We start from the raw sequence: 22,318 nt of genomic DNA on the forward strand, positions 1-22,318 counted from the left end.
AAAAAAAAAAAAAAAGGGAGGGAAAAGGTGGACATTAACTTAGCCTGTGAACTGGATGTGGCCAGCACCAATACTGGCTTTGGGTGGGGTTTGTGGCAAAGGCAAAATTCTAAACAAGTACCCCTTGGGTTTTAATCACAATTCTGGAAGGAGGCCAAAAGTACAATATGAAAAAGCAATTGTGTGCAGCATAGGAGGCCCTGCTGAAAGTGAAAGATTTAACCCAATAGTGTCTGGTCACTCTGAAGACTGCCTATCCTATCCAAGGGTGAACTGCAAATACTAAAAGCAAAACAGAAATGATGGACTGTTGTAAATCACCCTCAGATCTATGGAAAAACATCCAGGATACCTGCTAGTATTAACAGGTAACTCTGTTATGTTCCTGCCCATTCCCCTAACACCCCTTTCAGGACTGTTAAGGCAGATGACTTCGTAAAGATCCAGAGCCATATCACTCAGACCTGAAAAGAAGCTGAGTGGTTCCACCAGCTCATGAACATCACCCGTCAGTGTCCTTTATGCTCACTCCAAGGACTGTGACAGCGGACCCCTCCTGCTCTTGGAAGAGATGAGGAGAACTGTGACAGAGACTGGGACAATTGGAATGATGATCTTTCAATAGTCCACTTTTGTTATCTTTCCCATAAGTTTAGATACCCCCTGGTATAGTGACACCAGGGAAAGAGTGTTGCAAATCATCCAACTGTGTTAATGATCTGGAAAACTCTATAACACATATTGGGGACATAGTATATAAATGCAAATGCAATTAGCTTTAAAAAGTGATTATAATCAAAGTTCTTTTTGCGTTACTCCTTTAAAGTGGAATGATTCAGCAGAATGGAATAGTATTAGAAAACATCTGTTAGGCTATCAACATTCTAATATAACTCAGCAAATTCAGGCATTGCAACAGAAAGCTATATTAATGTCTCAATCAAATTTAGAGATAGAAACGTCAGATATGTGGAATGATATGACTAAAGAATTAAAATCATTAAATCCTGTCTCTTGGTAGAAACAATGGATTCCTACATTTCACGACCTTATCATGTACTATTTACTATTCTTAGTGATACTAATAGTATGGAAATCTTGGTTGGTGGCAAAACATCATATGGAATGACATACTACGTCTTAAGCCATATTAAGACAACAAGAACCCCCCACAGCAGGCGCTTAACTGGTAGTCAATAACGTGTAAGATCTTCAGAAGAAGATAACCTAAGACAGGCACAGTTACCTTGCTATAAAATAAAAGGGGACATGTTGGGGTATTAGCCAGCATAAAGCATGCTGGGATACTTGTCATGACTGCTTTAATCAGAAATGTTTGCAGTTGGCATGGAAATAAATGGCTTGGAAAGAAGTCAGTGAAAGGAGACGGTGACTTCTTGTTCCACATTGTATAGGTAAATGTTAAGATCAATGTGCATAGTGTTTGCCAGGTTTCTAATTATGGCATTGCTAGGGCCTTTTTGCTAAACAGAGCATTGTTTGGAATTGTACAAATACTATGACTTTGTACAATAAACTTGTCAGTGGCATTTATTCCAATCCCCTGAACCCTAGTCTACATGATTTTTTCACTTCTTCTTGAGCCATGTTGATAGAGGTCCTGGGGTTCAATCCCAGGCCCTGGTACCTCAAAAAAACAAAAAAACAAAAAAAAGAGAGAAAACAAATGAAAAAACCAACTCAGAGGAGCTGATGCAGCTCAGTGGTTGAGTGCCAGCTTCCTACATAAAAGGTCTGGGGTTCAATCCCAGGACCCAGTATCTCAAAAAAAAAAGTAACAATGCCTAATTCAATAAATTAAATCATGAGATATTTGGGGGAGTTCTTATCATACTCTTATTAGAACTAAAGGTACCAACAAAAACAAGAACATTCATCTGTCTTGGCCCTGTGGCATTCTTTTTCTTTCTTTTGGTTGCCAAATAATCCTTTATTGAAATATGTTCCTTTGTAGTTCTTAACTAGTTGGGCATTGCACTATACCACTGGTTGATGTCATCTATTTTGCCATGAAGGTAGCACCCATCAAGATTGCAGGCCACAGCCTTGGCAATCCCCAGAACCTCTTTCATGATCTCAGAGAGTTCTCTGGCTGAAGATTAGTGTTGCATCTGTTGGGTAATGTTGACAATGTCATTAAAATCAATATTTCCACTGTGTTTAACGTTCTGCTTTTTTCTAAGAATGACTCCTTAAGGGCTTTAATGATCAGGGAGGAGGCAGAAGATACTCCCTCGACCTGGGTCTGTCTGTTCTTAATGTTCAATTTCACCATAATTCTTCCAGTCACCAGATGCCTTGGCGATATCATCATCAACCTTTTCTGGAGACAGACCTTTTCAGAACAGACATGGCACTGACTTCCCCACTGGTATAACTCAGGTACACAACTATGATCTCCTTGGGGTCGAACTTAGGTGACACAGCAGAGGAAACTGTTGTCAGATGAAGCCAGATGTGGGACAACCAAAGCAAGTTTCACCTTGGCCTCTTCCAAGCCAAAAGCTAAAAGGACCCTGTGGCATTACTGAGGTTGTTCATGTATGTCCTCATATAGCTCCTGGTTTTCTTCCAAATGGAATTTTTCTAAGAATCCATACTTCCTGACATTTTAACAGCTCAAACTATCTTTTGTAACTTTCATGATAGTTGTCTGTAGAATGTTTATTCTGGTTATAACATTCACTAAACCAGTTAAAAACTTTCTTATTATCATCAAAATATAAGGGAACTTTCTTGCTCCCACAGTTCAGTATGTAATGGTTGGTCCCCTTTTTGGAACCGCTTACAACATCTTCTTTACCCTTTTAGTAGAACCATGTTATCTTCAAAATTCTAACTAAGTTTATTTCTTCCAAAATTAACACCTTCCAGAATAAGCTATTAGTCATGCAGAGATTTCATCCAGTTTTAATCACGGAGCCAGACCCACCTTCCCTCAACCTCAATAGAATAGCCAGAGAGTTTCATACCCTATCATGCAGGGACTACTTCCCTTAACCAGTAGGAAGCAGCTATAGAATGACTATCTGCCCTTCAGTTCTCCCTTTAGAATACTTTCTGAGGGGGGAGGTGAGGCTAGTTAGTATAAGAAATAAGGGAAGGCCACTGGTTGGAACATAGCCACAAGACCCCACCCAGAAATCCCCTGAGGGGAGGTAGCTGCTTAAGAACAAAGCTGTAACCGTTACAGTCAAAAAGCCTGCCAAGTCCCTGGTCACAAGGTCCCATTTGAAACTCCCAGGCTCAAAAGAAGCCCCAGATAACTCCAAACAGAAATGTCTCCCTACTGGTTCCCTGAAAGGTAATAGGTAAAGGTAGAAAGACAACCAATCAGGACAACAAATAGCTGAGATCTCTCCTCCTTTTTTTTTTTTTTTATTAATTTTTGTTCTTAGGGAAGCAGATATGGGTCAAGTGATAAGGTCTTCGCCACTATATGGGAGGATCCAGGTTAGATCCCTGGAGCCTCCTGGTGAAAAAGAAGAGAAAGTGTGCATCTGTGGTGAGCCAGGGCCCACATGGCTGAGTGCCCACACAGCAAAGCCAGGTGCTCACACAGTGAGCCAATGCCCGTGCAAGTGAGTCATACAGCAAGATGATGACAAAACAAAAGAGAGACAAAGGGGAGTGTTAAGGTGACGCACAGCAAAGACCAGGAACTAACATGGCATAACTGACAGGGAAACTCTCTCCACATCAGAGGTCCCCAGGATAGAATTATGGTGAATCCTAGAGGAGAAAGACAAGAAGAGAAGACAAAAAGAAAAACAGAGACAGAAGATAACACAGTAAATGGACACAGACAGCAAAAACAGCAGAGTGGGGAAGAGATGAGGGAAGGGGAATAAATAAATAAATAAAGTACCAAGTGTTCCAAAGATAAAAAAAAAAAAAAAAGAAGTTTTAAATTACATAAATGTTACATAAAAAATATAAAGGGTGGGAGGTAGATGTGACCCAACTGATAAGAGTATCCACCTACCATACAGGAGGTTCAGGGTTCAAACCTGAGGCCTCCTGGCCCATGTGGTGAGCTGGCCCACGTGCAGTGCTGCCACGCGCAAGAAGTATCATGCCATGCAGGGGTGCCCCCCACATAGGGGAGGCCCACATGCAAGGAGTGAGCCCCGCAAGGAGAGCCAAACTGCACGAAAAAGCGCAGCCCACCTAGAATGGCGCCACACACACAGAGAGCTGTCGCAGCAAGATGACACAACAAAAAGAGACACAGATTTCCATTGCCACCGAGAATGCAAGCGGACAGAACATACAGCAAATGGACACAGAGAGCAGACAACTGGAGGGGGGGAGGGGGAGAGAAATAAATAAAAAATACATCTTTAAAATAAATAAATAATATACCAAAGAACATCCCCAAGGAGAACTAGGGGGAAAGGGAGTAAATTAATATTTATTGTGTATCACATACAAAACTGGCACTAGGTTGACAAGGGGGGTGGGGTAAATAAATAAATAAAAACGGGAGATTCCTCCTTAATATGGGGAGAAGAAAGAAGGAAAGGCCTTATAAAGGCCTATCCTGGGGAATCATGTTGCATGTCTCACGCTGTAGCACACCTGCACCATGTTTTGGGTGTGTACTCTCACTCTTTCTCGTTTCCCAATATTTACTGGTTTCAAAAATTTTTTAAATAATATTATTTGTCTTATCACTGTGAGAAAGCAGTAATTGGCCATTCTAACCTGTAATTTATACAAATTTTCTGTTTCCTGGTTAAGAACCATCACTTTGATGACCAGCATTAGTAATTTTTCTTTAAGAAAAGTTTTCACAGAGAAACAAACATTTTCTTATATTTCAAAGGCTACTAAGTACACAATCTGGTAAGAGAACAAAGCTACAATGGCAGGACGGGTAACTGGTTGGCCACTCAAAACTACACACCAAACTTGTCTGAACAGGATTTTACTTCATGATTCATGAAATTACAAATTACTAATATTATAGACCTTCAGGTTTGTTTTTGAAAGATCAAAACAGAACATTGGGGAAGCAGATGTGGCTCAACTGATAGAGTGTCTGCCTATCATATAGGAGGTCCAGGGTTCAAACCCAGGGCCTCCTGGCCAGTGTGGTGAGCCGCCCACGCACAGTACTGCCACACACAAGGAGTGCCATGCCACGCAGGGGTATCCCCTGCATAGGGGAGCCCCATGCGCAAGGAGTATGCCCCACAAGGAGAGCCATCCTGCGCAAAAAAAGCACAGCCTGCCCAGGAATGGCGCCACACACACAGAAAGCTGATGCAGCAAAATGGCACGATGAAAAGAGTCTCAGATTCCTGGTGCCACCGAGAACGCAAGCAGACACAGGAGAACACACAGCGAATGGACACAAGAGAGCAGACAACCCAGGGTGGGAGGGGGTGGGGAAAAGGAGAGAAATAAATAAAATAAATCTTTAAAAAAAAAACAAAACAGAGCATTGGGGGAAGTGGATTTGTCTCACGGATACAGCGTCTGCCTACCACATGGGAGGTCCAGGGTTCAAACCCAGGGCCTCCTGACCCATGTGATGAGCTGGCCCACACATAGTGCTGATGCACTCAAGGAGTGCCGTGCCATGCAGGGGTGTCCCCCGCCTAGGGGAGCCCCACGTGCAAGAAGTGCACCCTGTAAGGAGAGCCGCCCAGCGTGAAAAAAGTGCAGCCTGCTCAGGAGTGGCGCTGTACACATGGAGAACTGACACAGCAAGATAATGCAACAAAAAGAGACACAGGGGAAACAGACTTTGGCCCAGTGGTTAGGGCGTCCGTCTACCATATGGGAGGTCCGCGGTTCAAACCCCGGGCCTCCTTGACCTGTGTGGAGCTGGCCATGCGCAGTGCTGATGCGCGCAAGGAGTGCCGTGCCACGCAAGGGTGTCCCCCGCGTGGGGGAGCCCCATGTGCAGGGAGTGCGCCCGTGAGGAAAAGCCGCCCAGCGTGAAAAGAAAGAGCAGCCTGCCCAGGAATGGCGCCGCCCACACTTCCCGTGCCGCTGACGACAACAGAAGCGGACAAAGAAACAAGACGCAGCAAATAGACACCAAGAACAGACAACCAGGGGAGGGGGGGGAATTAAATAAATAAATAAATCTTTAAAAAAAAAAAAAAAAAAAAAAAAAAAAAGAGACACAGGTTCCCAGTGCTGCTGACAAGAATACAAGTGGACACAGAAGAACGCACAGCAAATGGACACAGAGAACAGAAAAATGGTGGGGGGCTGGGCACGGGGGGAGAGAAATAAAATAAATAAATAAATCTTTAAAAAAAAACAAAAACAACCCAGAGTATTGGAAAGCAGATAGGGCTCGAGCAGTTGGGCGCCCACCTACTACATGGGAGGTCCCAGGTTCATTCCTGGTGTCTCCTAAAGAAGACAAGCAAGACAGCCAGTTGATGCAACAGGCTGGCATGGCAAGCTGACACAACAAAGAGATATAGCAAGGACATAAGAAGATGGGTCAAGTGATTGGGTGCCTCCCGGGTTTGGTTTCTAGTGCCTCCTAAAAAGAAGATGAACAGAGAGCAGACAGCAAGTGCAAACAACAAGGGGGAGAGGCTGCATGGAGAAAAATGAATAAATAAAAATCAGAGCACTGTCACTAGCCAAATCTGTGACAATTTAAGCACCAAAATAATTTAGTAAAATATTATAAACCCTTGAAAAACAGTAATTTCATGAGTCATTACTGATAATAAATAAATAAAGGATAACAGAGAGAGGCTAACAGTAGAATGCAAAAGGCTGGGTGGTAAATAGGGGGGAATACTGGAGTTGGAAAAATCATTATTTAGCAACAAATATGATAAAGACTTGATCAGCCAAAAATATCAATGGATGCTAAGTTTAAAGGAAAATTTTGATGATAAGCAGGATATCTGCATTATCCTAAAATTCCTTCCCACAGATTATGTGTTGCAAAGGAGAGGAGAAAACAATATTTATATAGTGGAGAAATCGGGCAAAACCTTGACAGGATGATCATCTGTGTGCTACCAGTTATGATTCCCCAAAGACATAACAGCATCTATCCAGTATTCCAGCCAAGAATGCATAACTTCAATCTAATCATGAGGAAAAATCAGACAAATAGAAAATGAGGAATATTCTATTAAAAAAGGAGAGGGGGACTGTATTCTTCAAAACTGTCAATGCCACAAAAGACAAAGAAAGGTTGTGGAAATGTTAGATTAAAGGAGGATAAAAGACATAACAGAGATGGTGCTAATAATGTGCAATAATTATGCATTTTTTAACTCTTTCTCATTTATTTTATTACCTGAGGGACCAAGAAGATATTTAAAATACTACAAATAGTAACCACAAAATTGAAGTGTTTTATTCACATATGTTCTCTACTATTAGGTAATACAGAAGAACACAGAAAACATACCTGCAATTGTGAACACTGGGGAATTTTCCTTCGAGGTGGAGTTGGGACAAATGAAGTGTGCTTTCTGACTGATTCTAATCGTTTCTGCAGAGGGGTGGCACCTATAAAGTAATCTTTAAGCCTTGAGGATACATTTTGTCTAGGAGTCAATTCTGACGCATCACAAGGATCCATTGTCTACATGAAAAGATATAAAACCAGAATTTTTAACAGTTAATTCATGTCCACAGTTTCACTGATTCTTCTCAATATAGAATTTCTTCCCTTTCCCTCTACCACCCTCCCACTTTTCACCTTTCAACCAAGTCCTGTATTGCTCATTGGCTACAGGCCATTTTTGTGTATATCTTACAGATACCTCAAATACAATATGTTCAGAACTAAATTCAACTCCTTTTTCTCCTCCTCCAAAAAGTCAGCTGATGCATTTTCAAATTTTCCTGTCAATTTTCTAAGTTACTTTAAATTCATATCAGTAGTCCTTCGCCTTCATTCTTTACATGCAGTCATTAAGCAGTCTTTTGGGTTTTTCCTTCAAAAGTCTCTCTCATTCATTCCCAAAGCTACTTCCTTAGCCAGATTCTTATGCCTTAACAAAGAATTCTCCATATCTAAGGGATATTTATTCTTCCAGAAATGCATGTTTCTGTTGTTACCTGTGCAAAAAACTTTACAGTGACAAGATAAAGTCTAAACTCATCTGCCAAGTATTTAAAGTCTTTCAAAATTCTCTTCTCTTTATTCTCTAACTTCTCTCCAACCTAGGGCATAGATATATTCTGTTCTCCATGATTTTGTCTATTAACTATAGTCCCTACTTGAAGTGTCCTCTTCCCATTCCAGACCCTTTAAGACCATGCTTGAATATGACCTCCTTAAAAAACAGGTTTTATTAACTTTCCCCCCAAAATATCTATGCTCTTCTATCTACATTAGTGGCTCAGTCATGGCAATTAGAGAGTGTGTGTGTGTTTGTTTAAGTATAGAATGAGGGAAACGGACTTTGGCCCAGTGGTTAGGGCGTCCGTCTACCATATGGGAGGTCCGTGGTTCAAACCCCGGGCCTCCTTGACCCGTGTGGAGCTGGCCATGCGCAGTGCTGATGCGCGCAAGGAGTGCCGTGCCACGCAAAGGTGTCCCCCGCGTAGGGGAGCCCCACGCACAAGGGGTGCGCCCGTGAGGAGAGCCGCCCAGCGTGATAAGAAAGAGCAGCCTGCCCAAGAATGGCGCCGCCCACACTTCCCGTGCCGCTGACGACAACAGAAGCGGATAAAGAAACAAGACACAGCAAACAGACACCAAGAACAGACAACCAGGGGATGGGGGGGAATTAAATAAATAAATAAATCTTCAAAAAAAAAAAAAAAAAAAGTATAGAATGAGATCTCAGGAACAGTGTTTTGAAAAAGTCTTCTAGATGATTCTAACAAAACCCCTCAAGAATGTTCTGTAAAATCATGGATATTAGTAATACACTAGCACACATACTTCTCAATTACCTAGTCTATACCACTTATTATGGCCCATATTCATATACTTCCTTGTACTCATTTTTGGTGTTTATTTCTTGTCTGCCTAGCAAAGACTAAGCTACCAAAACCATGCTTTATTACTTATCTTGCATAATTGCCCTAATACAGTGCTGAGCATATTTTTTTTCCTTTGACATACAGTGACTGAACCTGGGACTCCTATGGTGGGAAGCTGGTGATCAACCACTGAGATACAATCCCAGGAGTGCCTTTTAAATTGTTATACAAGTATTGTTTCAAAACTCTGAAATTAAAATACAATTTTAATCAAAGGAATTATCATTTTAAAAGTTATAATAATTACTCCCAAATACTGGTGCAAGTATTTTTAAAAGAGTTTCACAAATTAAAAGTTATGTTTATCAGTATATTTAAATTTCAAGATGTCAAACTAGGACACCCTCTACATTTTGCACAAATATCCATGAATTAAACATATAGTACTCAAAGTTCCACAGCAACACACAATTTAGCAGCCACACTAAAGCCTTTCAATTTAAATACATATTGAATTACCTGTTTAAAAGGGAATTTTAATCAGTCCCACCTATACAGACTGCCTCCTTCAAATTGTTATTCGAAATCATAAACACTAACATTTATTGAACATTCATTACATGCCAAGTGCTCTTCAAAATCCTTAACAAATGCTGTTTCATTAAATTCTCAAGGAATCCCATATAGTGGGTTATTAAATCCCCAAATGACATATGGGAAGACAGACAAATTGAGTAATTTACTAAAGTCATACAGTTAGAGAATGGAAGAGCCAGGATTTGAACCCAGACAATTTTAACTCTAGATCAAGTGTATTTATCGACTTCTTTGACATGGACTTTCAATAGGGATTAACTTGAAGGGAAAGACAAATATAAGTCCTGAATTTGACTCCTTCAAAGAGAAAAGCTATGAATTCTGAAATGATTTTAAAGTCTAGCTGTGCATTAAACCTAGATGAGAAAAAGACAATCAGCACTGAGAGGGCTGGTTTTGAGAAAATATTTCACTTGAGTATTTAATTTTAAGATAATGTGAAATAGCCAAATCTACGCATTAAAGATTAGTGGGTATTTTATTTTTATACATACTTTACCCTTTCACTCCAAACTCCAGAATGTATAATTTTATCCACCCCAATTAAGAGGTTATAAATAAATCTTGACTCAATATATTACTATCCCAATACTCTTTCTTCCAATCTTAAGAAAGACGTTCTCTTTCTTGCCTTCTAAAGCTAATCCACCTACCAATGTTCTGGATTCCCATATCCTTTCCCATCTCCCTTAAAAGCCACCTCCTGTGTTTATTCCAACTCTATCACTTCTAACCTCTCCTCCACAAGATCCTTTTCTTGAACTGCTAACCATACTCCAGTATTCCTTACTCTAAAAATCTGCTTAAGTCCAATTCATCTCATTCCTTTTGAGACCAATGCCCTGGAAATGTGGTATACAGCTACTGCTTCCACTTACTAATAAATACTTTAATGGAAACCTTGCAGAAGCAATCTCTCTTCTGCAGCCATCATTACAAAGAAGCTGCAACTTTTGAAAACTACCAAAAACCAAAACCCAGTATATGGTTCATCAAGTCGGTTCATACTTACTCCTCTAAATTTCTGGCTCCCTTGTTTTTTCCAACATTCATTTTTTATGTTTTTTACCCTCCTTATTTCTGATATTTACCTCTGATTCATTTGCTGATTCCTTTTTCCCTCCTATCCCAACAGTGATATCCCCTCAACTCTAAAATCACTCATTGTACAGATAAGAGCATTCATTCTATGTGACTCCTAAATCTCTATCTTTAGACTCTTGCACCTGCATTTCAGTCCTGCATTTCCAATTCCCTGTAGGACATTAAACTTTTCATGTCCTCTGATTAAGTTCAAAACTAAACATTTTTTCACACTCCATTTAGCCAGTCTTTCCTTTCCATCTACCTTGTTTTCTTAATAATAATCCTATTCTTCCATCTTATTTTCTGTTGTGTTCTCCCCCCACCCCCGCCAAAAGTCTTAGTTATCCTTTATTCTTCCCTCAACTTCCTTCTTGCATACAATCTGCCATCGAATTCTGACATCATTCTTAAAATATACTAGCCCATTAAGATTTGGCCTTTGCCTCCATTCTCAATTATGGCTAGTTATCTAGTTCCCAAGATTAACCCCAAACCATGACTAGTCTTCCTATATATGGCACTTTTACGTTGTCATTACCTTGCTCACAATCTCATAAGTCCCATTCATCTTCTACATGAAGTCAGAACTCCCGTGTCTAGGTTTCAAACATCAGGTTATCTGATCTTAAACAGGTTCATTTTCTACTACTACATGAGTTCTTACCCCAAGACCCATGGACAAATAGCCTTTCCAAAATCTAAGAGCTCTTAAGGTTGTATGCAAAATGTTGTATCTATGTGTATTTGGTGGGGAAGGGAGTGAAGAAATGCCCACTAGCCAATTCTTTAAAAGGTTAAAAATTATTGCTCTACACCCAAACATCCCACTCACACTCTAGACTATCTAGATTATCACTCTATTGCTCTTCATGCCTTTCATTTTTGTTTTCTTCTCCCTACCTTTTTATTCAAGCTATCGCCAATTAATACTTCTCTACTCACTCCGGTCTGACCAGCTCTCATCCATCCTTCCGGTTCCCCCTCCTCAGGAGAAACTTTCCAACCTCCATAGATCTAGCTCTCCTGCCAACACTTCTTGCAGTTGTAGCTCATAACACAAAATTAAAACTTAGTGGTTTTTCTTGTGATAAATCCGTGAAGGAAGGAGCCAACTCTGACGTAAATTACTTTTCTACATTCCCTACATACCTAAATCTTACCACCCCAACACTAATAACAAGCCTAGCGCTAAGCATATGACAAGGGTTTAACACATCTAAACATACACAAGTATTGTAAAGATAATGACCACAGAGGGCAAATATAAAGTTTACAGCCAGCCCTGGACAAATACAAAGCATCTTACCAACAAAATGCCGAGATGACGCTGTCACCCATTCCTGCTTCACGAATCATTCTTCAGGTCTGGGTTCAAAACTATGTCGAGACTGAACTCCTCTGAAATAAAAATATGTCGCCAAAGTGACAGCTAAGAAAGAGTCCGGAAAACCCCCGGCCCTCCCAAATTCCCTCTGGCTCCGCAACAGGCGAGTCAGGAGGATCGGAAATGCGCAGGGTAAGTGGACCTCCGCTCCCTCGGGCGTGGGCCAAGCCTAGAGACTTGGCCCGGGAACGGACCTACCCGCTGACACAACCGCCCACCTCTGCGACTCTCGCTCCTGCGGAGGCGGCTCTTCCCCTCAGAGTGACATTACACCCCAATTCGCCACTCCCTACCTGAGCCCTCTGGGCCCAAGCCCGGCTCTGCAAACCCGCGGTTGAAAAGCGGCAACTTGTACCTCAGTTGCCTCCTCAGTTTAAAATCGTTTCCCGACTCTCTCTGCGGCCCGACGCTGGAAGCTTCCCTGGAGTCCCCAATTCGCCACTCCCTACCTGAGCCCTCTGGGCCCAAGCCCGGCTCTGCAAACCCGCGGTTGAAAAGCGGCAACTTGTACCTCAGTTGCCTCCTCAGTTTAAAATCGTTTCCCGACTCTCTCTGCGGCCCGACGCAGGAAGCTTCCCTGGAGTCCCGCCGATTCCATTGCCGTGAAGTAACTAAGGCCGCCATCTTAGTTGAGGGCAAAGTCGAGCGGCCTAATCACAACCGTCAACATTACTACTCCCGCAGTAGTTCTCTAGTGCTTGTTCAACCGATGCGAAGCTCGCCCCCAAATTTCCGCCCGTAGTAATCTCGGCGGCCGCATCTCCGATCTGATTGGTTGAATGCCTTTATCGTAATCTTGGGCGACGTGCCGCGTCTGTGTTAGGTTTCTGACAAGCATTTTGCTTTCGCTGTCTTTTCTCTTTCAGCAGACCTGAAGTCGGCTGCGAAGTCTGGGAGATTTGAAACTCAAGGCTCACTTTCTTCCTGTTTTCCGGTTCTGCCCGCGACAGCCTTTGTGAAGGCGAAAAAAGAAGGGAGGGTTTGCGCCCGGTGACCAGCCCCCTACCATTGGATCACTGAGAACTCGCATCTACGTGTGGCTCTGTGGAATCGTTCTCTCCTCACTTCTGGCCTCAGCTTCGTTTGTTAATAAGTGGAAACTAATGCACTGAGGGAGGGAAAAGGTCTTTCCCTTGCTCACTCCCCCCAAGCGCCCCAAAGATCTTGTAGATGTATTATCTGCTTTCTTGACGCATGTGCTTGAATATTCAGCGGAGGAAAAATATTGGGGAAGAAAGTGGAATTCCTAGGATTTTAAGGGATTTTTATGTGCGTTTGCAAAACTGAATTTTGACCACCATCCAACAGTGGCAGCGTGGGATTTGTGAGCGTCTCTCGTCATCCTGTGACTCCAAGATGTACTTTTCCTATGGACTAAGTCTGCTATCCAGGGGTTTATCCAAACCCATCAGAAAGACCACCCAACCCATCTGGAGTTCTCTCTCCAAAAGTCTGGTGCTGAGTTCACAGAGGAGAATTCCAGGTGAAAACAGGAGTTTTGTCCTCTAATCAACACTTCATCCCGTTCTTTGCAGCCAGCGTTGCTCTTTACATCGCCCTACCCCTTCCAACTCTAAATGGATAGCCTTATGTGAAGAGGAAATCATTCACTCGCCTTGAGCTTTTTTAAAGACAAGACCGTATTGATAGTATAATCCGCTTTTTACGTTGATGGTACTAGTTAGAAGCCAAAAAAATTATTTCACACTAGAGAATGCTTTTAATAGTATTTTCTTCTGTACAAGTGACTGTTACTCATTAGTTACGTATTAAAGCTAATTTTTGCACCATCAAAATTCCATAATAATCAATATTTCATTTGGAGAAGAAATGTACAATATTAAGAATTGGGCAATTAGGATTGTATGTCAATGCACATGCTAGATGTTCCAAAAAAAATAGATTTCCATACACAAAAATTTTTTGTTAAAAAAGTTATTCACTTGGGTTTTGACATTTGCAGCTAAATTAAATAGTGAATGAATCAAAGTATATAATCTGACATTATAGAAACTTCATCCACTGACCTGAAATAGTGACGATGTAGTGACTTATTTTTAAGCCATTTGAAGTCGGATGATGTATTTTATTTTTTTAATCTTGATACTTTTTTCCTTTTTTTTTTTTTTTTTCAAGAATTCAATAGCTTTGTCAGCAGGACCAACACATGTGGAGAGTTGCGTTCTTCTCACTTGGGCCAAGATGTCACCTTGTGTGGTTGGATTCAGTACCGAAGGTAAATTGAGGCAGAGAGTTTAAGAATGCATGATGGTTGTTTTTCCAAAGCAACTTCAAACCTTTAATTTTTTTTCCAGAAAGAAAAAGAGTTTATTTGCTTGCACATAGCAAAGATTTATTTGTTTATTTGTTTATTTACTTCTATTTTTCTTTACCTTCCTTCCCCCAGATGGTTTTCTTGTCTGTCTGCTAATTTTTTTGCTTGCCTTCTCCAGGAGGCAGTGTGACCCAACAGCCTGAGTCACATCTACTCCCTCAAACTTTTATTAAGGTTTAATAAAACCTTATTAATTTTCAATCTGTCAAAAGAATGAAAGCCTTGCAATTCCTTCAGGAGTCCCAGAATTCATTGGATTTTCAGTGTTGTTTTGAAAAACCTGAATATTGTCACTGTCAGTAAGCACTGTTAACATATATTGAAAGATACAACAATGAATCTTGGTTTACCAATGTACTAAAATAACCCTGGATTTACTAAGGTTGAAGAGTTCTGAGGACCAATAATTAGGAATGGGCCAGCATGCTGCAAACCTGTTAAACTCCAATAGCATGAAAAAAAACTTATTTTATTTTAAAGTTAAGTAGGAAAAGCCCAAAATTGTGAATAACAGTGCTTCCTAAGAACACAATCCATTTTTATTACTTCTGTATTCCAGAACATACCTGGATAGTAGATTAATACATATTGAGGAGATCCAAAATACATAAGTTGTGTGGTCTTCCTTAAAAATATGTCACAAGTAGGTGGATATTTGAAAAATAAATTTGAGGACAATCTCTTGAACACAAATAGGAAGAGGCTTCCTGTAACTATTCTTGGTTCTGAGGGCAATATGAGAAATTGCTGAAATGTTTCAATTTCTGGGATCTTTTGGTGGTTTATAAGATAATAGATTAGTAGTTAGAACTCTTCCAGAAAATTTTAGTAAGAGAAAAGATATTATATTGTTATATTTCAAAAATAGAAAAAAAAAAATGCCTTTCATTAATAAGCCATATGGATAACATTAGTAACCTATATAGATAGCTGATAAAAGTTGAAATTTTAAAATCTTTTTCAATAAGCTACATAGATAATTGCATGAATACAGTTAGTGAAAGCACTTATTTATTATAAAAAAGAAATGTTTGTTTTGCATGCTTAAACTTTGAGTTTAGAGATTTTATCCTAAAATATTCACTTTCTTCATTAATCAGGCAAAACATCTTTCTGGTCCTGAGAGATTTCCATGGGCTTATTCAAGTTGTTATTCCCCAGGATGAGGTAATAGATTTCCTACTGTTATCTGAAAACCACTCTTGATGCTGTAGCTAAAGTAAGCTGAGTATGTTTGAGGATTTAAATTCAGAAGTTTACTGTTAACAAAAACTGAAAACTACCACAAACTTTGTTAAGACAAATAACAAACTAGACCAAAAAAAAAAATGTGCTACTCATATCACAAAGAAAGGGCTAATTTCTCTAATATATAAAAGGCTAATACAAATCAATAAGAAAAAGACCAGTGATCCAGTAGAAATATGAACACAAGATATGAACATAAGAAAATATGACTTGTAAAATATATGAAAATATGCCCAGTCTCACTCATAAATAGAGATATGTGAATTTAAATTGCGTGGAATTACTATTTTTAACAAACCGGATTGACAGTACACTGTACTTGGGAAAACAATTGTTCATACATTCCTAGAAGAAGTACAAATTGGCAGTAGCTATATGGAAAGCGATTTGGCAATTTCAAAATTATAAAATCTTATATCCTTTGAACCATTAATTCTACTTCTTGTAAATTTTCTTATAATTATCTTACCCCTAGACTTACACAGACGCAAAATGACACATATCCAAGGTTATTGTTTGTAATACAAATTGGAAACAACCCAGATGTCTTCTAATAAGAGACTGGTTTAGAAAATAAGATATTTCCTTTCAATGGGATAATGCTTGGCTATGGAAAAGAATGAAGCTCTTTATGTGCTAGTATGGAAAAAAAATCCGAAGTCTATTGAATATTACTAAATGAAAAAAGTAGGATATAGAAGGGCAGGTAGAGTGTATCATCTGCATAAAAAATGAGAGAAGGAAAGGAAATATGTATATATTGAGGGTTTGAAGAACAGGGATAGGATGGAGGCTTTTCACTTTGTGTCTTTTTGTACCCTTTGTATTTTGAGCCATATGAAGGTTTTGACTGCTCAAAAAAATAGTTTTACAATTAAAATTAGATAAAATAAAGAACTCACATTATGCTCATTGGACAATTTTGATTTCTGTTGTGGTGATTTTTACATATGCTTCTATGCCTTTGAGTATTTAAAATAAGACAAAAGCAATGAACTGTCTTTCAGGGATCAGAATCCAGAAAGAGATGAGCATAGCTAACCTAGGAAAACTTCTTTCACTTTGGATTCCATTATTGCTGTTGGGTTTAACTGCTCCTAAAATTTAGCCCTGGAGACAGTTGCCTTTAAAGTTCATGTAACTTGTTTGCATTGTCATTATTCTTATTTTCCTTTAAGGAAGTTTTTGAAAACTCTTATCTTGTATTAGAGAGGGTCTTACTTGTATTAGAGAAGGTCAAAATTTGGGGTACAGAATACCAAATTCAGTAATAAATTACTGTTATTAATACTATAATCCTGGATAGCCCCTTTTTATGGCAGTTAAGCTGTGAAGTATTAAAATTTTTCTAAGCCATAGATTTCAGTTACTATTGATTCCTCTAAGTTCATTTGTTTCTTGGAACTGTTTTTCCCCCTTATTCTCTAGTCAGCTGCTTCTGTGAAGAAAATTTTATGTGAAGCCCCTGTGGAATCTGTGGTGCAAGTGTCTGGGACAGTCATTTTGCGACCTCCAGGACAAGAGAATCCAGTTAGTAGTTTAGAAACTGTAAATTTTACCTATACGCATTTGCAGCATCTGTGTCCACACTCAGGCAACATGGACTGAGCACCTGTTGGACACTGGGCACTAGCGTTCTGTAAGTGCTACCGATGAACTTAGAGATTTCAAAATATTCACTATCTATACAAACCCCTGTATAAACATACATGTTAGGATGTTTGTTGATGAGCAGATCAGCCACAGATATGCATAAGAATGTCAAAGTCATGCACAGACTTTTTTTTTAAAGGAGGTACCCGGGAATGAACCCAGGACCTCATACATGGGAACCCGGTACTCAACCACTTGAGCTACATGTGCCGTCCATGCATAGACTTTTATGCTTTAGACGTTCATGCACTATCAGCACCTCACATTTTATATATGCAAATAAATGTATATTTTACAAATGTGTGTTGTGTGCATGTACTGATGAGTGATTTTTAAAATAAGTCTCTTCTCTCCCTCTAAGAAAATGCCAACAGGTGAAATTGAAGTCAAAGTTAAAACAGCTGAGCTTCTGAATTCCTGCAAGAAGCTGCCCTTTGAAATTAAGGACTTTGTGAAGGTACCATGTTCTGTTACTAAATATAGCCTTCTTTAGAAAATGTTGATGCTGCCAAGTATTTTCAGAGTTAAGAAAAATTTTAACTTTTACAAAATTAAAGATTTTTTTGTAGGGGTGCAATGAATTGTTCTGTTAGTCCTACAGTTTTTGGCGAACTATCCTGAGTTCATTAAGCTGTTGTAGTTCCTGAACACCTAAGACTGTTTTTTCAGACAGGTTGAAATGTGGTTCTGTCTTTAAGACTTGGAATGTTATATTGTTCGTGGTTTTTTTGTTGCTATTTGTTTAACTTGTTGAGAGGAAATTTATATGTAGGTTGGAAATAGCCAAATGGTTTAGGTATTCCTGAAACCTGTTAAGTTTCAAGCCTCTTACAGTGTTAAAATGTGTGCTTGAAGCAAATCTTGGCTTCCCAAGCATATAAATATGAATATTGTAATTTAAGATGTTCTTTACCAATGTTTAAGGGGTTGATAGAGTTAGACAGCTCAAGGAAAGTATACCCAGAGGATTTTCAGCTTTGTCAAAATTGTTGACGTGTATATCCCTAATTTGTAAAGTGATATATAAAGGGACTTTTTAATCAATTGCATGGCCCCTTTTTCTTACATTTAGGTTCCCAATTAGCCCTTTAATTTAAAAAAGCAATATATCTAATAAAAAACAAAAAAAGCAGTGTAATTATAGAGTTGACTTTGTTGTGAGAAGGAAAAGGAAATACACGATTTTTCCCATGATAAGCTCTCAGAAAGAGAAGACACTGAACTAGACAAAGAATAGCCTGTTCCAGGGAAAGAGACTCATAAAAAAGTTCTCAATCAGTGAACGATGGTGTTAATAATAAATTATAGTAAAAAACATAAAAGCTGTATTAGCAACTAGCTTAGAAGTTGTAAAAAAAATTAAGGATGGTGATGTGTACACAAATGGAAACAGTATAATAAAGGTGTAGGCTGAAGGCAGAACCAAGGTGTTTGAAAATTCAAGCTCTATGTCTAAAGATAATATCTTTCTAATATTAAAAATATGTATTTATTTTGTGTGATTTATGTATCTTTAAAAAAAGATAATAAAAAGTACATATTTAAACATTATGTTTAAATTTGTTTAGAAAACAGAGGCTCTTCGTTTGCAGTATCGCTACTTAGATTTGCGTAGTTTCCAAATGCAATATAACCTGAGGTTGAGGTCCCAGATGGTCATGAAAATGCGGGAATATCTCTGTAATCTGCATGGTAAGGAAAATGCCTAAATTTGAGCTTTTTAGTATCTCTTCTGTTTATTCATCAGTTTTTGGCATCCTCTTGTTTCCATCTTTGGGTCTCATGTTGCCAAGATATTTGGAATTACCCAATGCATAAGACACTTTTTGAGGAAAGGTTAATTTACAGGATATTTTGTCCTAGAGCATAATGTAGTAACTAGTACCCAGGTCACAAATAAAGTCTTTTTAAAGGTGATAATGCCGGTAACATTATCCTGTGTATTTTCCATCGCTATTAAAAGAAGAACAGCCCTTTGATTGTTTACTCTTTTTTTAATTCTTTATCATGCCTATACATCATTTTTTTGCAACTCAGAAATATCATGTAAATTAAATTAAACACATGAATCAGTCCTTTTTCCTCAGTTCTATTTCTGTTATTTTGTCTAAACTAACAGAACATTTAGAAAACCGTTAGCAGTTTAGTAGATAAGAATCCGTCAAGTGTTTAAAATTATTTAATGTCAAAAGTATCACCTTTTGGAGCAGATGTAGCTCAAACCGTTGAGTGCCTGCTTCCCAGATGAGAGGTCTTGGGTTCAGTTCCCGGTGCCTCCTAAAAGAACAAAAACAAACAACAAGCAAACAAATGAAAAAACCAACCCTGGGGAGCCAATGTTGCTCAGTGGTTGAGCGCTGCCTTCCCACTTACAAGGTCCCAGGTTCAATTTCTGGCCCTGATACCTGAAAAAAGAAAAAGTATCACCTTTATGAACAGAATAGGATTTTGTGAAATCTTCAGCTTGCTTCCTTCATAGATTTATGTAATAAAATTTTATGGAATTAGTAGGCTTGGAAGCTTATTTCAGCCCAAATTCCTAATTAAAGGGTAGCCTCTGCTATAGACATCATTATTTGACAAATTCCAAATTCCTACCTATTAAGCTCTAATGTTTCTCTCTTTTTAGGGTTTGTGGATATAGAAACCCCAACCTTGTTTAAGAAGACTCCAGGGGTATGTATATTACTTAGTCTACTAGTAATGTTCTATTAGTTATAAAAGTGGGCCACTTTGTTTTTATATTCACTTGACCCACTTTTATTTTATTTCATTTTTATCTTACTGCCTCAGGATTCTCATGTCACTTTAACTAGCTCTTCTTAAGAACTGACAGAATTATGTGGGTCAATATTTTATTCTACATGAGTTTTCTTTATCTTGAAAGAGGTTTATAGATACAAATCATTAATGAATTGGTTCCTTAAAACAAATCCCTTGTACATTAAGAGCTAACAGTTATAAAACATTGATATTTAATCTAGACAATCTATGGACTTATAAAACTACTAATTTTAAAAAGCAGTTAGAAATTACTTGGATTGAAAGTCATGCACATAATTCTTTTAGCTAGTACCAGAATTGGAAATTCATTTCAACAAACTTAATACTTGCCATGTATAAACCAATATTTAAAACCTACTACTACAAACCTTTTTAGAGAATAAAAGATGAGCAATAAATGATCTCTGTCATTGTGGAAACATTATTCTTTAGTTAATTTCATTCATCAGTTCAAGTACCAATTTCTACCAGTCAATTACATCTGTGCATTGTTTTTTAACAATTTCTCTTCTCTCCCTCTTCCTCTCTCTCATTAACAGGGTGCAAAAGAATTTGTGGTAGCATCAAGAGAACCTGGAAAGTTTTATTCTCTCCCTCAGAGTCCTCAGCAATTTAAACAGCTTCTAATGATTGGCGGTTTAGACAGGTGAGCTTCCATTATGCTAGTAGATGTAGGAAAGGGAAAAGGAAGAAAAAGGGAGGGGGGCATAAAATAGTCTAATAAAAGGTTAGAAATTTTATGAGAGTTTCAGGGAATATCTATAAAATACTGTGTAAATTTGTAGTAGTCATTATTAAAGATTTATTGGGTAGCCATCATGTACAAAGACAATAGATATGACAGGATAAAAAACAAACAAACTTGATATCAAGGAGTTATTCCTGTAAGGCAAATTAGGATACTTAACTATGATGTAAACCAAAATGCAAGTGTAATAGGAGTTGTAAATTAGATAATAAGAGATTTAAAATCATATCATTTTGCGAAATGTTACAGAAAACTTCCTGAAACTGATCCTCTGAAACAGAGCTGCATTTCAGCAGATAAAGATGAGTGTGGGAAGAGCATGGCACAGGAAAGCTCAAGTGCATTCATGAAGCCATGATTAATTTAGTTGGGCCAAACCAGAGTATGTATAAAGAAGCATAGACTATGTTGCATACCAGTCTAGTATATGAATATTCAAGGTGACAAGATATATTTTTAAAGCAGTATGTAGAATATTTAAATTTTCATGAGTCAGTTGTGTATCTGAATAAAGCATCATAAAATATTTTTTTAATTTTTTCTTAAGTTCTATAGGTGTCATTATTAATTTGTTTTGTGCCCTGCATTGCCATAAATTTTGGGCATAGAAGTGTGTGTGTCTTCCTAGAATCTTGACTCAATTAATGCTATTTTTCAATTACAGATATTTTCAGGTTGCCCGTTGTTATAGAGATGAAGGTTCAAGACCAGACAGGCAGCCTGAGTTTACCCAGGTACTAAGTTATGTTTACTTGTCCTTGAAGATTCAGGCTTGTTACAGCCAAGTATTTTTGAGATCAAGGGAGTAATTACGTATATCTTATTTCTAATTACATTTTATTCCTTGGATATTTTATTGAACTTCCCTGTAATTGAGGCACTAATTGCTTAAATTTAGATCCATTTCATATGTCTTTTTATAAGGTGTCTAATCAGCAAACAAGAAATGCTAGATTCTTACAGTGTTTTAATGTTTATGGTGTTATCAAGTCCCTAAAAATAATTTCTTGTACATTAAGAACTGACAGTTCTGTACATTGGTTTAATCTATTTATCTAATCAGTGGACTTCTCAAAGCTATTATGATTTAGTTTCTATAAGAGGGAGTATTGATTAGTGTGGTGAACTACAATAATTATAAGCTTTGGAGTTGGACAGACCTGAGATCAAATCTAGCTTCAGGGGAAGGGGATGTGGCTCAAGCAATTGGGCATCCATCTACCACATGGGAGGTCCTGGGTTCGGTTCCTGGTGCCTCCTAAAGAAGGCAAGCAAGACAGCAAGCTGCACAACAGGCTGGTACAGCAAGCTGACCCAACAAGGTGATGCAGTGAGGAGACATAACATGGAAACACAATGAGAGACACAACAAGGAGGGAGCAGGTAATTCAAATGATTGGGCACCTCCCTCCCACATGGGAGGTCCCAGGTTCAGTGTCTAGTGCCTCCTAAAGAGAAGATGAGCAAATACAGAGAGCATACAACGAACAGACACAGAGACAGTGAGTGCAAACAACAGGGTGGCGGGGCA

At 38.7% G+C, this 22,318-nt stretch overlaps 2 protein-coding genes across 5 annotated transcripts in view; one reads left to right on the forward strand and one right to left on the reverse strand.

Moving 5' to 3' along the window:
• Positions 1-19,534, reverse strand: part of CENPL (centromere protein L) — a 34,291-nt gene extending 14,757 nt beyond the window's left edge. Inside the window, exons 1-3 of one of the 3 annotated variants that reach the window (XM_004484773.4) lie at positions 19,454-19,534; positions 11,942-12,033; positions 7,424-7,600 (exon numbers count right to left, since the gene is read on the reverse strand). In XM_004484773.4, coding sequence (XP_004484830.1) covers positions 7,424-7,597 — 174 coding nt within the window. In that variant the 5' untranslated portion in view covers positions 7,598-7,600; positions 11,942-12,033; positions 19,454-19,534. Of the gene's footprint in view, positions 1-7,423; positions 7,601-11,941; positions 12,034-12,312; positions 12,557-19,453 lie in introns of those variants that run through there. The other 2 variants (XM_058310150.2, XM_058310149.2) reach the window with 2 other exon arrangements.
• DARS2 (aspartyl-tRNA synthetase 2, mitochondrial) overlaps positions 12,653-22,318 on the forward strand; it is a 28,849-nt gene continuing 19,183 nt past the window's right edge. The window contains exons 1-9 of one of the 2 annotated variants that reach the window (XM_004484771.3): positions 12,653-13,502; positions 14,156-14,255; positions 15,455-15,521; positions 17,031-17,132; positions 17,617-17,712; positions 18,824-18,947; positions 19,885-19,931; positions 20,579-20,685; positions 21,452-21,521. In XM_004484771.3, coding sequence (XP_004484828.2) covers positions 13,376-13,502; positions 14,156-14,255; positions 15,455-15,521; positions 17,031-17,132; positions 17,617-17,712; positions 18,824-18,947; positions 19,885-19,931; positions 20,579-20,685; positions 21,452-21,521 — 840 coding nt within the window. In that variant the 5' untranslated portion in view covers positions 12,653-13,375. The remainder of the gene's footprint in view (positions 13,503-14,155; positions 14,256-15,454; positions 15,522-17,030; positions 17,133-17,616; positions 17,713-18,823; positions 18,948-19,884; positions 19,932-20,578; positions 20,686-21,451; positions 21,522-22,318) is intronic. The other variant, XM_004484772.3, reaches the window with a different exon arrangement.

This window comes from Dasypus novemcinctus, chromosome 13 (assembly GCF_030445035.2).
Source record: "Dasypus novemcinctus isolate mDasNov1 chromosome 13, mDasNov1.1.hap2, whole genome shotgun sequence".
Classification (NCBI taxonomy): domain Eukaryota; kingdom Metazoa; phylum Chordata; class Mammalia; order Cingulata; family Dasypodidae; genus Dasypus; species Dasypus novemcinctus.